The sequence below is a fragment of the Nothobranchius furzeri genome, chromosome 11, assembly GCF_043380555.1.
Source record: "Nothobranchius furzeri strain GRZ-AD chromosome 11, NfurGRZ-RIMD1, whole genome shotgun sequence".
NCBI classification, from domain to species: Eukaryota; Metazoa; Chordata; class Actinopteri; order Cyprinodontiformes; family Nothobranchiidae; genus Nothobranchius; species Nothobranchius furzeri.
The window spans coordinates 52,613,587-52,628,791 of record NC_091751.1 but is presented as its reverse complement, the minus strand read 5'-3'; the positions used below and the strand labels follow the sequence as shown (position 1 = coordinate 52,628,791).

The window sequence follows — 15,205 nt, the reverse complement described above, 5'->3', positions numbered from 1 at the left end:
GAGAGAAGGCCAGCAAGGGGATGTGGGGGAAAAAAACACAAGAGAGCGATACAAACTGCATTCTGAGGTGATAGCAACACACAGATGCCTTTCCAGCCAAAATGAAGACTATGACTAAAGAACCCAATTAAGGGCTTTCTTAGGGGAACCATCTTGGGAGGGGGATGGGTCTTCCTGGGACACGAGCCCTGGGCTACATCCTCTAATTAGACAGAGCGAGGGGGGAGGATCTCTGCCTGTCACTGGGAGGGAGATGGGGTCCGTGGGGTTCCGCGTGTCAGTCCCAGAAACAAAACACAATTACTTTCACGTTTAACCACTTCAGTCGGGGACAGACTTTGACTAGGGATATTACAGAGGGTGCCCCTGCCTTTCAACTGCTGCATACGCAACCACAGAACAAGCAGAGGGATTGTTCTGTGGGGCTAAATGCTGCATTCCCATGCTTCCATAAGACGGCAAGATGACCCAGGTGGCGTCATATGTGAACACAAACAAACTTCCAGGAGGAATGTTTGCTCTAACGTTTCATTTTGTTAACATCAACCACACAACTCGCTCTTGAATATCAAATCACCACAGAGGTAAATTAAAGGCACGTTCCCCGAGAAGCGATGGAAAATTGGGTTTATCAAAGTTGTTGGAAAAAAAGTCAAGTCAGAAAAGTGAAAGAGAGATGTGTTTGAGGAAGACGCGTTCTAGTGCAACACACCGAGCATCTCTTCTTTGTTTGGATTTAACTTTCCCCAATGGTGCAACAGAGGAAGGGGGTGGGGGGGTGGAGGAGCTCAAAGGCTTCTGGGAGTTTTTGTCATGTCTCCCTCCAGACATCGTGTTTGCATGCACATATCAGACCCTGAGAGAGACGGATACAAAGACAAATACATAGAGCACGCACACAGTTGTAAATCCGCAAACACACACACACACACACACACACACACACACACACACACACACACACACACACACACACTAAGAAAGAGAAAATCCTCCCAGGATCATTAGGTCTGTCATGTTGTCTAATTCTGATCCACCAACAAAACTAGAACACAACTATCCTGATACATCACTTGTGATCTAAGGGTGTATACGTGCCCATTTACAGTGTTGGAACAGACCTGTACATCATTATAAATAAGCTTAAATATTAATGATGGCGCCTCACAAGCTGAAGCTATTCTTTTTGTTTCCACTGTTTCATTTGTGTCGTGCAGCTTTTTTTTAAATGGTGCCAGAACTCTAATAACCTGGGGTGATGAAGAAGAAAACAAGTTGTCATATAAAAGGAAGTATAAATATATATTTGCCACTTTCAAATGTGTGAAGAGCTGTCACACTTGGCAGATCAAGACATTCAGGGAAAATTTGGTGTTTGAGGGCCACTTGGGGACAAACGCATGAAGCCTTGCTTTGGTAAGACACTTATGGGACTCGGGGCAGTTAGGGCATTTTCGGGGACATGTTTTAAAATGATTTAAAAAATGTAAAAACTTCTGGGGAATTAGGTCTCCTGTGTTATGCTGAAGAATGCCTTTGATGAAAAGAAAAAGGGAGAAAAGAGTTGTCTAAAATGTCACTTTCAGGAGCCTTCATTGGAAGAATCGGCAACAGTAATCCAGCTCGTAAAGAATCTAGTGTTGGATTCTTCCCAGAGTATTTATCTCACCCTTTTCTTACGTCTTCCCTACGCAGGACAGACAATATGACAAACATGGCTGTTTACGCTGACCTGGTGACCGCGACGCCTATAAATATGCTTAATTAAAACAGTGGAATTGGTCACAGCTTGGCAATAATGGCTATCACACGGGGAGAGGAGAATCTCATTTGTGAGGGGAAGTAGAACATGATGCAGATGTGCTCTTGTCACTTCCAGCACTCATTAAGGCCAGAGAGATCTGGATTGTCTTTGAAGAAACCCTTAAAAAAAACGAAGACGCTCCAATTAAGGTACGTGTCCTGCGGGCGTCTGAGGAGAGGGAGAAGTCATGCGGCACCCCTGTCCTTGCCCTCCTCTGTCGATCACAGCAAGACTCAGCACATGACTTACGATCTTACGTGCCTCCAACAATGCAATGAGATTGGTCTTTGAGGAACTTAAGAAAGTGTAAAAGCAACACACCCACTTTAAAGGAATGCATGTTTTTGTTTTCACTGTTGTGTAACTTTAATCACAGTCAGCCTCTTTAATAAGACAGACCATTGCGTCATTACAGAGTGATCAATCCGAAATTGTGGGTCTCGTAAATGCGACAAGGAGCAAAGGGGAAATGTGATAAAACTGGATTCTGATGCGCTTACCCTCGTAGTAATATTGCCGCATGAGCCTCTCGCCTCTGATGGCTAAACGCGTGTCAGCCCCGCTAATCCCTTTGGAGTGACTGTGGGAGGCCCCCCACAAAAGAGGGTGGTCGCTTTAGTGACGTATACTGCGCGCCGAGTGTCGGCCGGGAGGGATATAAACACAGATAAACATGGCCTCTCACTAGTATCTTTCAACCACCTACAACATGGCAAACTGGACGGACGCGGAGACCATGGAGCTTTCGGCTGTGCGAGCGAACGAACAGATTAGTCGCCTTTTTACGGAGACGTGAGAGACAGCCAGCTGTTCGACAGAGTGGTAAAAACACTAACTGAGCGGGGCGTCAAGCGGGACATAAAGCAGGTCACATCAAAGCTAAAAGTCCTGAAAAAGAAATTTCAACAGTCTGACGTGTCTTCCGTCTGACACTGAATGCGCAACCCTGTACGTCACATGCGGGGGTGGGGGGGTGGTGGTGGGGGGATTTTCTAAGTGACAAGTCTCTCTGAGAGACAAGGTTTGGAAAACACTCGCTTCAGTGGGAGGAACCTTCCGCATGCGCTCTGGTTCTGCAACGCGCTCCAAGCCAATCTCCACAACTTCAACTCGCTGTGCACATATGCACTGACAGTGAGCTGCGCTGAGCAGTGTCCAGCTCAGATGTTCAGATGAGAATCTTTTCTTGAGCGATTTAGCTACATCTGCGATGTGCGTAGAATAAAATGTCAGTTCGTCTGCATGCGTCGGGGTAATTCTTTCTATTCTTTCTCCATCAAAATAAACGGTCAAATACGGGAACTGTCCGGTCAACACAAGCCCTGCTTTTGACTGTTTTGTTTTCTTGTGAAAATAGATAAAATTAAACTTGATTAACACCAGAGCCAGGCGCACTGCGCCGTTATCTCCATCACTGTAAATGAGGGAAAAACAAAATGATCGGATCCTTTTCTGACCTTCCCCACCTACAAAGTTTAATTACAACAATCAAACGTGACAGAGCATGGATTTGTATTCTGAAAAGTCTAAACATGTTTTAAAAAGAAACGTATGACAAAAGTTGCACCTGCTCAGTAAAACCACCAACAGGGTGAAAAATATCAAAATATTGTAGGCAGAGACGGGCTACAACTTCTGGATCCACTTTATATAAATCGTTTTATTGATTATCTTCTTATAAAAGATAACTTTGACGTACACGAGCGACCGGTACCGGCTGCTGTCACCTGATGTGAGCAGCTCTCTGCTGTCTGAGGGTAGGCCCCGCCCACAACGCCGTGGCTGCTGTGGCTCCCAGTGTTTTCTTTACTGTGGGAAACAGGTAATAATGTCTCTTTGATGGGAACAGGTTGCCGACCCCTGGTTTAAGTGTTTCAATTTTATTTATGAATTTGATTAAAAATAAAGGCGCCCGGCCCGTGTCCGAGGTAATTACACAGTCGTTGGCCCGAAGCCCGGCCCGAGGGCCTAGGGCTTCAGTGCAGGGCTCTAGCCCAGCGACCTCTCTTTATCCTGTCTTGGTTTGAGAGGTGCCTGATGGCAGTTTATTCTAGCTTCAGCTTTGCTACTATAACTGCCAAAATCATCCCCAGGGAGCCGCGGCAAATCCCGTTTTGCAAACGCTATGGTCCTGTAAAAACAGCTAGTGTTTATATGCACGTCTAAGTCAATCGAGGTCGATCTAAAGTAATAAACTGGGAGCCTTTATTCTAGTTTACATGCACGCTAGAAAACCGACCTCTCAAACGAAGTTCGTTACACTCTGGTGTGCGTCATTTGGAATCGTAGGATGTCCAAGGAAGACCACACTTTTCTCGCCTCTGATTGGCTAGAAGGGCTCTACTACGATTTAGCAGCAAACCGCCTTCGCTCGCTGCAGGATTTTTATCTGCAGCCTTATGTCTTGAGGAGTTTCCAGCAGAAAATGTGGGCTTAGGGCTATAATAACCATTCAGTCCTGTTTTGCAACAAACCTGTTTCAGTTTATTTCATAAAAGAACCTGAAAAACGTCAAATGCAAACTTATAATAAAACTTGCTGCATTTATCACTCTAACGGATTGACTTTATATCCATTGGCTCTTACGCATTAAGGTTATCTTATTACTATAGACAACGGGGAGTTTACAGTCTTAGTATTGTTAGATCTTTTTATTATTCTAGAAGAGAGACCTGCTGCACACAGCTAGACTAAATAGGCCATTTTCATTAAAATTCATAGACAGGTAAGACACATATGTTTATCCTATGTACTATGTATCTATTTAATAAAATAACCTCAATGCTTGAAAGTCAATACATATAAATAAAGTAATTCCAACAGTGTGACAAATGCAACAAGATTCATTTTAAGTTCAAATTTTACATGTTTCAGGTTTTAAAAAAATAAAAGAAACAGGAAAAAATCTATTTTGCAAAACAGGGCAGAATGGTTATTATAGCGCTAAATTGAGAATTTCTTTACAAAACTCTCCAAAACAGCTGTTCTGTTGGCGGTAGGACAGTCTGCACTTAGCAAAAGAAGATGGTTTGCTGCTAAATGAAATAGCCAATCTTAGGAGAGACCTTTTAGCCAATCAGAGGCAAGAAAGGCGGGATCTTCCTTCGACATACTACGATTCCAAATAACGCTTCTGGTACAGCAGGTGACGACATGCGCCCTTTAATGTTGACATTCTTCCAGTTAGCTTATAGCAACACAAATAGTAAACAAACACAGATGGTTAAAGCATGCAAAATGATGTAACATCCAGGAAGGGTCAACAACGCAACAGGTAATTTGGTACATTCTCTGCTGTTTGATGGGGTCACACGTGTTACTTTGTGGCGATGATATTATCAGAAGACTTCTTCTGTGGTCTCGTCACTTCCGGAAGTTACCGGTATCAGCTCGACCGAGTCGTTTACATGCAGATGCAGTCGGCTTTCTGACGCATTATCCGGGTGCTTTAGCACAATTAGAACCAGTACAAGACTAACACGCCAACATGAATAAAAAAAACCAAAAACAAACATCAATCTTTTTAGAGCAATAGTTTAGTTTTCATGTTTGTTTGGTGCATGTGAACGCATTGACTGTGTCTGGACCTTGGAGGAAAAGGGGATCTTTTGGAGAAGAATTCTCCGATTGTAACCCTTCCAGTAGCAATGCTGGAGCTGAACCTGTGTGTGTTACCGTCTTCACACACACACACACACACACACACACACACACACACACACACACACACACACACACACACACACACACATGAGCAGCACTCAGACAAATGTCAGATTAAAGCTGTGGTTAATACTGTGCATCCATCAGTTAATGAATCTGGCTAATTAATCCAGCCAAGCACCCTTGTCAGTGGCTCAGTTCCTCGTGCAAAGTGAAACTCAGAAGTTGACACAAAGAGAGTAGCAAGTTCTTCCTTGCGGGGTAAAAAAGAAGAAGCTTCACTTTACTGGAAACCTTCAGGACTTTTTCGTGTTTTTGGAGGGAACAGCAGCAACAAAAAGATGATGTTTAGAGTTTCAATTGGGCGACGCAGTGAAGCTAGAGGTGCTGGTTGCTCCTGGGGAGGACAGTAATCAAGGGTTAGAAAGAGGGAACGAGTCCAGTTGGCCTCTGCACCAGCACCTCGTGAAATATCCACACTTTGCTCCATATTTTAATAGTGTGAGGGAAAGGGAGAAAGGGCCGGGTGTGTGTGACAGCACAGGGGAGTTCTCTGGAGATTTTCCGAGGGGAACAGTTGTCCATGCATTTTATTCCCTATTTTTTGTCTGAGTAAAAAAAAAAAAAAGAAGAGTAGAAACAGAGAATTGGATGAAAAAGGGAAGGAGAGCACAAGAGATGATTCTCCACTGGAATCTGGATTCTGGGGCATGCAGGCCCAGGAGTCAGTCAATCTGGACGGTCTGAGGGGGGTGGCTGGGCGGGGGGTCCTGGGAGGGCTGATTAGACGGATGCTCTCCCATCATCCATCTCGACAGGCTGGTGAAAATTGGCTAGCCCTCGCAGGGTAGAGTTCACGGGGGGAGGCGGTGGAGGAGGATGCGGTGGATACCTGTCACAGCCTTTGGTCCGATTCAGGATCTCAGCAGCAAATTAATAAAATATCTTCCTTGCTTCCCTTTACCTGCCGTGGCATGCTCTCCCTCTCGCTGCTCCTTCTCCCAGCTTGCTCCGGCCCTCTGACCTCTCCGACTACTGCGAGACAAGAGGAGTCCAGGATTCCGTCGAGTGAGCCGGAGTCGGAAAGAATCAGGGAGAAACTCCAAACTCAAGAGGAGGAGGAGCTCTCTCTCTGCTGGAATACAGTTCCTGTTCAGACAGTCTGCCAAAGCAGTGCCCCGTGTCAGGGAGACATTTTGAAGAGTTGCTGTGTTTGGGAAATGGCAGCCACAAACAAACCACCACTAAAAACAAGCCAGAAACCTGCACCGTCTTCATGATCCATGGATTCAGCATGACTAATACTAACAAACGGCCTGCTAACTCAGCATTTCTGCAAAAAAAAAAAGGTACATGCACGCTTACAACATACATGTTTGAGAGCATGCCGTGTACACCCCCGGGACTGCTTTTAGAGCAGGTTGAGGATAATGATCGTCTCATCCCCCGAGCTCGTTCTTGCTCTCCTTTCATGACACCCTGTTTCACAACAGAGTGCCATAGGTCTTTCATGTTCCGCACTCTTCTCTTCACACACAGTAAAACAATATAATCATGCATGAAACATCACCTCCGGGAGGCGGAGATCACTTCATTCCAGAAAATGTCAAACATATAAAAAAATAAAGAAGTAGGAAAACATCCCCAGGTTATTTGAGATTGTTTACAGGTACCTCCTGCAACCATTGCTGTAAAGAAAACACTTGTACCGATGAGAAATTAAAGCGTGACAAAGAAAAGGAGCTTGGCATGAATGAAAGGCCTCGTCGGCGGCGGTTTTTACCAGTAAGTCGTTGAGCCTTTTTTTTTTATATAATCTTCTCTGCAGCAGAGTGGCGTGCTTGTAGATCAGGACTTGTTTTATTCAAGTCAGCATCACACTCACCTTCCTCCTGGCAGACACACACCTCGGTGTTTACAACCTGAATCTCAATATGAAAATCATTGCTGATCAATGGGTACTTCCTCTGGCTACCAGCTAGTACGTACACAGCTCAGCCAAGATCCACGTTTGCTACCTTCAGCACATTAACGTGAAATTAAAACTTGCTTAAGCGATGGGGTTGAACGCCGCGATATAACGCGACTCGTATTTTATTTTTCTAATTCAGTTTCGAAAGGTAATAGAAAAGGATCTGGATATGAGGAGCGCACCGTGTGTACGACGGAGAATCCCCCAAACAAAACAGAGCTGCTTGAAAGCACCACCACAGTGAAATAATATAATACGGCCTGTTTCATTTTTTCTGCTTCTCCAAGGACCAGAGCGAAAAAGATTGCTAGAAAATGGATTATCTCTCTAACACTGCGAGTTCATAAGTCCAACTACTAACTTTGTTGAAGGGCAGATATGGACTCCCGGAGGACAGAGCTCATATTTAGCCACGAGGCCTCCTCTGTGATTAGGAGAGGAGATGCAGGCGTATTGACTCTGCTGTGTTTTTGCCTCTGCACTGCATGTAATTACCTCTTCAAAAATGAGCATTCCGCTAATCCTCTAATTCCAGATATTTTAGTGCTCTGCCGGTCTAATAAGCAAATCAAATCATATCTTGCACATCACAAATGAGTTTCTGAAACAGGCTGAAATAATTCCTTCTGAGTCGCTCATCTCAGCCAGGCTGGAAGGGGATAGCCAGAGAGCGATGAGGGGCGGTTTGTGTGTTTGTTGGACTGTCGCGTGTGCGGTACGCGGCTCTCGTTGAGGCTCACCTGTAACTCTGTTTGGAAGAAGAACTTCTGTGGGCACTGTGAGCAATCGTAGATTTTATCCTCCTGTCCGTGGGCGGAGAAAATGTGCTGCTGGAGCTTGTTGGCCTGGACGAACACTGTTCAATAGGGAAGAGAAAAAAGCAACACAATAGTTTAATAGGATTTTATTACCTGAATAAAAAAGTGATTATTAATTTTGTCAAATGGAAACAAGAATGACTCAATTAGCAGCAAATGGCAGCCCTCTCTATGCACAAAGTGGCCTTATTATGAGAGAGATATATAAAAATGGAACAATTTAGATATTAACAGCAACTAGAACGGTCGTGCTTGTGGCACTAGAGTTAGTTTTGGGAATAATCACACTCTTTATTTAGTGCTGCAGTGGGGACAACAAGCCAGGAAATAAACAACAGCAAAAACTGGCGTGGATTCAAGTGCAAAACATGGCCTCCATTAGTCTACATTGCTAATTATATTGACAATATAAATATTCATGGTTGCTGCACTACTTATTTATGCAGTTTCCACTCGCCATCATATAAACACACAACCCGCTGGAGCCTAAAACACATACCATACGTTTGTGCTTTAATTAAGCCATAGTCCACACTGAAACAGCTAAGTGGGATGCAATTGTGTGCATCCTGAGTGTCATGTGTGCACGTCTGTGTTGGAGCGCTCTCCGAGGAGCACTTCAAACATTCCGTTTGTTATCCCAGACCCCTGTGCTTTAAGGATGGCTGTCTAATCTCAAAGGTCTGGATGCTCTGGAAAAAAAGTTAGCATGCGGGGGGCTTCATTTGAATTTCTTACGGCTCAAAATAACTTTTCTTCTAATGCGGGCGCTGAGGGCCACGGAGGCGATGGGAGAAGAAAAGCGTAGCTACAAAAAGGTGAGGGGGAATGCCTTTGAAGGCTGTAGGGTGGCTGCGGCGCCGCAACTTTTGCACGTTCCAATCTGAGCTCACCTGGGAGGGCGATTATTAATTATTGAGCTGTGTAGAGTCAAGAAACATTCAGCTCCACTGAATGTCACACTGCTGACCTGGGAAATAAAAGTTTAGATCCATAGCAGGCACGCTGGGGGGGTGTGCTGTCAGACTGCTAATGCCTGGGTGACAGCTGTCTCTGGAACATGGCAGCAATGTTAACCAGAAATGAAGAAACCTCGTTTAATGTGCAAACAACAAGTCCATTTTTGAGACGAACGACTGCAACGATCTGAGGGATAAACATAATCACGCTCTTTTATGCTCAGTGAAGGAACACTTTTCCAGGTTAGGACCTGGGTCAGCATATGGGTTTGTGTCTCCGTTACGATCCCAAAACGGCGACAATTTTCTTCACGGGGAACACGCGCTCTGAAAGCAGAAATGTGCAGATAAACAATGGCCCTTTCCTTCAACGGTGTTTTGTCTGCATATACTGTACAGAAGCAGGTCCTGCAGCTGCAGGAAGCCTTCATTATGTCTTTGACTGGAAGCAGAAAAAGTCAATACAGCAAAAATAAAAATGGATCTGAGACTTGGGGGGCCTTCAAATACTGTACAATAGGGCCAAACATAACTGAGATGTCAAGTTAGCTGCTACTTGCTGTTCTGCTCCAATCACTGGTACATTTAATTAGCCATGCATTTATCACTTATAGCTTGTTGCAATGCAAGAGAGTGACAGCTGATTTAATGGCGCCTTTGAGTTTTCTGTAGGACCAATAAATATTGGAGAAGATTTAAGCACATCTCGATTAGAGAGGTCAGTTATTTTGCTTCCTAAAGGGTCATATGTACTCATATTTTCTATAAATTTGCAGTGGTCTCTAGAAGGACTGAATGACTTGTAAGTTGTATTCTAGGGAAAAAAGATCTGTTGCGCCTCGTTTGAGGACAACTATTTGAGCTGGAGGAGAAAGTAGCTTCAGACGGCAGAATTTGGAGTCTCATTTCTCTATATTTGGACATTTCTCCTCTGACTGGATAACAGCAACACAACTTTACCATTGATCATGTTTGCTCTGCAATGTTGATGTTTTACCCATCCACAAATAACAAGCCTGAAGGAGTTCTGCCATATGGTGGAGTTGTTAATGCTAACATTTAGCTTCTATTAGCTGTGTCCTGGATGCTAAACCTGTAACAGCCTTCCCTGGTTGAGTCAAGATGGGTAAGTCCTCTTTAAGTTAAGTGACAGTGTGATGTAGATCTGCCAGGCTTTTCTGAACTCAACATTTTTCCCACCTATTTTCTATCAGAAGCTAATGCAGAAAATAGGGGTAGATGATCTTTTTTTTACATTCCACCTGCATTACAAACTCAGTGAGTGATTGTATAATAAAAAATAAAGGTGTCAAACACTGATGGCATACCCTTTTTAATGATTATTTCTGATTATAATCGGTCACTGAGTTTTTCATGCAGGCAGAAGATGAAATTAGTCTCCTACACCTATCTCCTGCATTAGCTTCTGATAGAAAACAGATGGTGAAACTCTAGGATCTGAAAATCCTGACAGATCTACGTCACACTGTCACTCAATTTTCATGGATTCACCCATCTTGACTCACGGCGAGGAAGGCTGCTTTTGGTTTAGCGTCCAGGAAACAGAGGAGATTGTCTCGACTAGTAAAAGCTAACGATTAGCATTAGCAGCTTCACCACATGGCAGAAGCTCTTCCAAGTTTGTGTTATTTGTGGAGATAAAACATCAACATTGCAAGTAAGTGGTAGAGTCATGTTGTCAATCTGAGGCGAGAGGTCCAAATATCAGGAAATCAGGTCTGAAGCTCAGCTGTGATGTGGGTCACTACTAGTTTCTGGAAATGAAGCTCCAATTTGATTCCCCCGAGAACGATTTACAAAGCATTCATTCCCACAAAAGACTACTGCAAATGTATCCATGAAACAGGCGAACCACTGATTTAAGTAAAAATGGTTTCTCAGTGAACCTGCTCTTTAAGGGTTTGGGTTGACTTCACGCCTGCTGAAGATGATTAAACCGAGCGGTGAGCTTTTAATTAATTGCAGAGCTTTTACATTCTATTATCTTCATGGTTGTTTTGCAAATTAGCGTGAAACGTGCAATAACAGGATAAGCAAGGATGGACCGGGGGACTTTGTATTGGCATTTGGCAGCAAGAGTCACATATAAAATATGCAACTGCATTGGCCATTCAGAGGAGGAACAGAGGCATGTCTTCCTGGACGGTTAAAATGAGGACATAGAGAAAAGGAGACGGACTAATCCAAAACCACATCCAAACAGGATCAGCAGCCATCATGTCCCTCCCTGCTGAGAGAGTGGGGAGGAGGAGGGGAGGGAGAAAGAGGAAAACTTTGAGGAATTTGTTGGCCGCAGAGCCGGAGCTGAGCGGAGAGCGGATTCTGGCTGGGCATTGGGGGGTGTCAGGGCTGAGGGGGCTGAGGGGCCAAGGTCTCCTCGCTGTGGGGGATATTAAGGCCTCTGATTAGATCTCAGGGGCCGCCCGTGGCAGACGTCTCCTTTACTACAGGCCCCAGCTCATCTTTATTTCGGCAGGGTGGTGCTCTCTGCAGGCTGCACTGCACCAATACTAAGCTGTTTGTGCAGAGAGGAAAAATAAGTTTATCCTTTTTCTCCCCCTTCCTCCTTTTCATTTATTTATCGGCCTAGCCTACATGTGTTCACTCCGATTCACTTAATCTGAGAGTTCGCAGCCTCACTGTTCTGAGGCAAAACAAACACATTGGCCGTGCGAGTTTGTTTAAGGGCCGAAAGCTAACAGCTCCTAATTTAATGGAAAAATTTAGCTCGTCTGATCTGTTTTTATCGTCACGTGTAATGTTGTCACAAGTCTGAACATCAGATACAAACAGAATCTAAACAATGAGCTAATTAAATGACTGGATCTGTCAGACTCGTGCGGATTTGAAAGCCGTGCATCCTGTAGTTTCTTAAGTTTGTTCCTCGTGCGATGACATGAGCTAAAAAAAACAGTGCACACACACATTCATACACAGACACACGCAGGACTTTCATCAGACACACTTTCTTCTGTTTTGTTTGTCTTAAGCACATATTCCCAATCACAATTTCCACACCAGCCCTCCCTACAGCTCCTAAGGGTGCAGGCAGACACTTCTAGCTGCAGGCTCCCCCACTTCTGAAACCTGTCAAATCTGTCCTGGGAGAGTCAGCCTTTCTCTCATCATCCAGGGGCTTATGGACCTCTCTCCATTTACCCTCCCTCCCCTACACAGCTCTCTTTTCCTCCTCCACTTCCCTCCTTTCATCTCACATCCAAACTTGCCAGTTGCAACCTTCTCAGCTTCCTTTAAGTTTTGTCTCCTTTTCTCCTCTATTTCGTCTGTCCTCACCTACTGCTTGTAACTTACTTTTTCCCTCCCCACACTTTTCCTCTAGTATTTTTTTTTTTTTTTTTTGGGCAGGATGATCTGTCTTCTCACCATTCCCCCTGAGCGTAGATTGAAGATAATCAGGTGTGTAAATGAATGACAGTCACTTTCGGCCTCCCACTGAGTTTTAGGTCACGAGGGGGCAGATCAAACTAAAACATGTGCAGTGAGGGGGAATGGGCTTTTAAAACAAAGAGTAATCTTGTTAAATGAGGAAACTCGTCTGCCCTGGCACCACCTAGTCGGATCAAAGTCCTGCTTCTATGTTCAGACTCATTACGTTTATAAAAGACATCCTTTAAATCAGTAAAAATGATGCCCCCCCCCCCCCCCCCCACACACACACACACACACACACAGTGCACGGAGACTTAAACGGACATGTATAACTGCCTGCTGAAAGAAAATTTAGATTTTTGTGTTTAAAAGTACTTTTTCTTCTATTTCAGAACTCAACTTTCATTGAGAAACATTACATTGCGTATTTTGATTTTCATTACATTTTATATGGATTATTGCCAAAATGTAAAATACAAATAATATAAAAAGCATTACTGAGACTAGTTTAACCCTCATTAGGTAGCATTATGAGATTTTTTATTTACTTCCCTGTAATTTAACATCAAATTTTCTTCAAATGTGAGTAAATATGTTTCACTTATGGCTACTTCCAGCTGAAGGTGTTTACAACACATCTTCAGTTATTTTGTGGGAAAATATTTTCTAAATATGGTTTTCAGTTTTTCAGTTTTAAAAGACACAAAAGCTGAAACACATCAAAATTCAGATGAATTATGGCCTAAATGGGCCAAACGGGGCTTTGAGAGCCAATCAATATTTAATACCAAATACACTTAAATTGCAACGCATATTTTTGTGACATTCTTGATATTTTAAATGTTTTCTGCTTAAAGAAATGTAACAATTGAACATCATAACCTGTCATGACGTCCTACCCTCTAGATAGATATGATGTTTGAATTAATCACTTTTTCAAGAGCTTTGACTACAAATGTGCATGTCTTAAAAATAAAAATGAAAACTAAATCTAACCGGTCACATCACAAAATAAACAGTAAGTGTGTGTTAAATTAGCTGAATTTAAAGTCTTCTCTGTTCTGTATTTCAGACTCAGCTTAAAGAATTGTATTCGAGGACAGCTGTCAGCCAATCTCTCAATTACTCAGTTTCCTCCAAGCACGCAGACTTCAGATCAGGCTGCGTGTCCCCTGCATCCCCAACAGAGGGAGGCCTTTCGGTCCGTCCTCTCCTCTCCGCTACCGCCACCTGTCTTTCCACTACCACAGGCCTTCGCCCATCTGTCTGTCTGCCTCTGCGACCGCTGTCCTGAGGGTGCGCTCCGTCTACCTCCCCATCTCCCTCCCAGCATCCCTCTCTCTCTCATGCGCCGTGATCGATATGGACGTAGAGGGAGTGGGGGGGGGGGGGGGGGGGGGGGGGGGACGACTTGTCTGTCAAAGACAGCGGTGGAAAATGAAGGCTCAGTTGAAGGAGGCATGCTCTGTATATTAAATGCCCGCACCCCTGTGAGGGAAAGGAGGCTCCGGTGGGGGGAAAATATCAATAGGCCTCTTCTAAAAGAGAGATAAAGCCAAAACAGTAATGTGTGTGTGTGTGTGTGGGGGGGGGGGGGGGGGATGAAGACAGAGATGTGAACTGAGGTGGATGAAGAGAAGGAAAAAATGAACACAATGCAAAAATTTGAACTAATGATGTTAATTGATGTAACAAGCAGAGAGAGAGAGAGACATTCGATTTTTTTATTGAAAGGGCTGGATGAGTTGGTGTGTGTGTGTGTGTGTGTGTGTGTGTGTGTGTGTGTGTGTGTGTGTGTGTGTGTGTGTGTGTGTGTGTGTGTGTGTGTGTGTGTGTGCGTGCACGCAGGAAGTTCGAGCGGGAAATGAGCTGGACCCAAAAAGTGTTAGGAAGAGTAAAGAGCTGAGGAGGGAGAAAGAGTGAAGAGCTGAAGTTAACGACTTTGCAGATTTCATTATAGAGATAGTTAACCCTGTTGACACTGAAGGAGGGCGCTATTCTCTCAGGAGGAGTCCGGTCCTTCCACCTCCACGCACAGAGACAGATGAGATCATTACAGCTATCAGCACCACTGCCATCCACAATTAGCACATCTCCTTTTCTCTCCACAATCCTCCATCCCCCATCTCCCCTCAGCTCACACCGTCTCCCCACCCTGCTCTCTCTCCTCCCGCTACCCCCCCCCCCAACACCTCGCGACACTCCTTTGGCCTTGATTTGGAGGCAATTTAACGAAACAAAAAAGCCACATGCAGCAAAGCGCTATCAGCTTTAGCTGGCTCTTTCTTGACCTTTCCAAACTCATTTAGAAGCCATCTGCCTTTTCAAACTCAAAGCAGACGAGTGTGTTGAAAACGTAAATGTTTCTAAAGCGTTTTCTTCTTTTTTTGGTGGATTACAAATTGAAAATGAGCCGCACGAACCTGTGAAGCAGACGGGACACTTGAAGGTTCCCCCCATGCCCTCGAAGCTGTGCTCAATCAGGTGGCATTGGAGCTTTGCTGGTGAGTCGAACGACTGGCTACAGAGCTTGCATTCATGGTTCAGTCCTTCCTCTGTGGAGGAGAAACAACAAACA

General features: G+C 44.3%; 1 protein-coding gene across 8 annotated transcripts in view; it reads right to left on the bottom strand.

Annotated features, from left to right (window-relative positions):
• Positions 1-15,205, bottom strand: part of znf521 (zinc finger protein 521) — a 101,497-nt gene that overhangs the window by 6,105 nt on the left and 80,187 nt on the right. For all 8 annotated transcript variants that reach the window (XM_015956848.3, XM_015956849.3, XM_015956843.3 and 5 more), the window contains 2 exons: positions 15,051-15,182; positions 8,180-8,295 (listed from right to left, as the gene is read on the bottom strand). In XM_015956848.3, the coding sequence (XP_015812334.3) occupies positions 8,180-8,295; positions 15,051-15,182 (248 nt within the window). The remainder of the gene's footprint in view (positions 1-8,179; positions 8,296-15,050; positions 15,183-15,205) is intronic.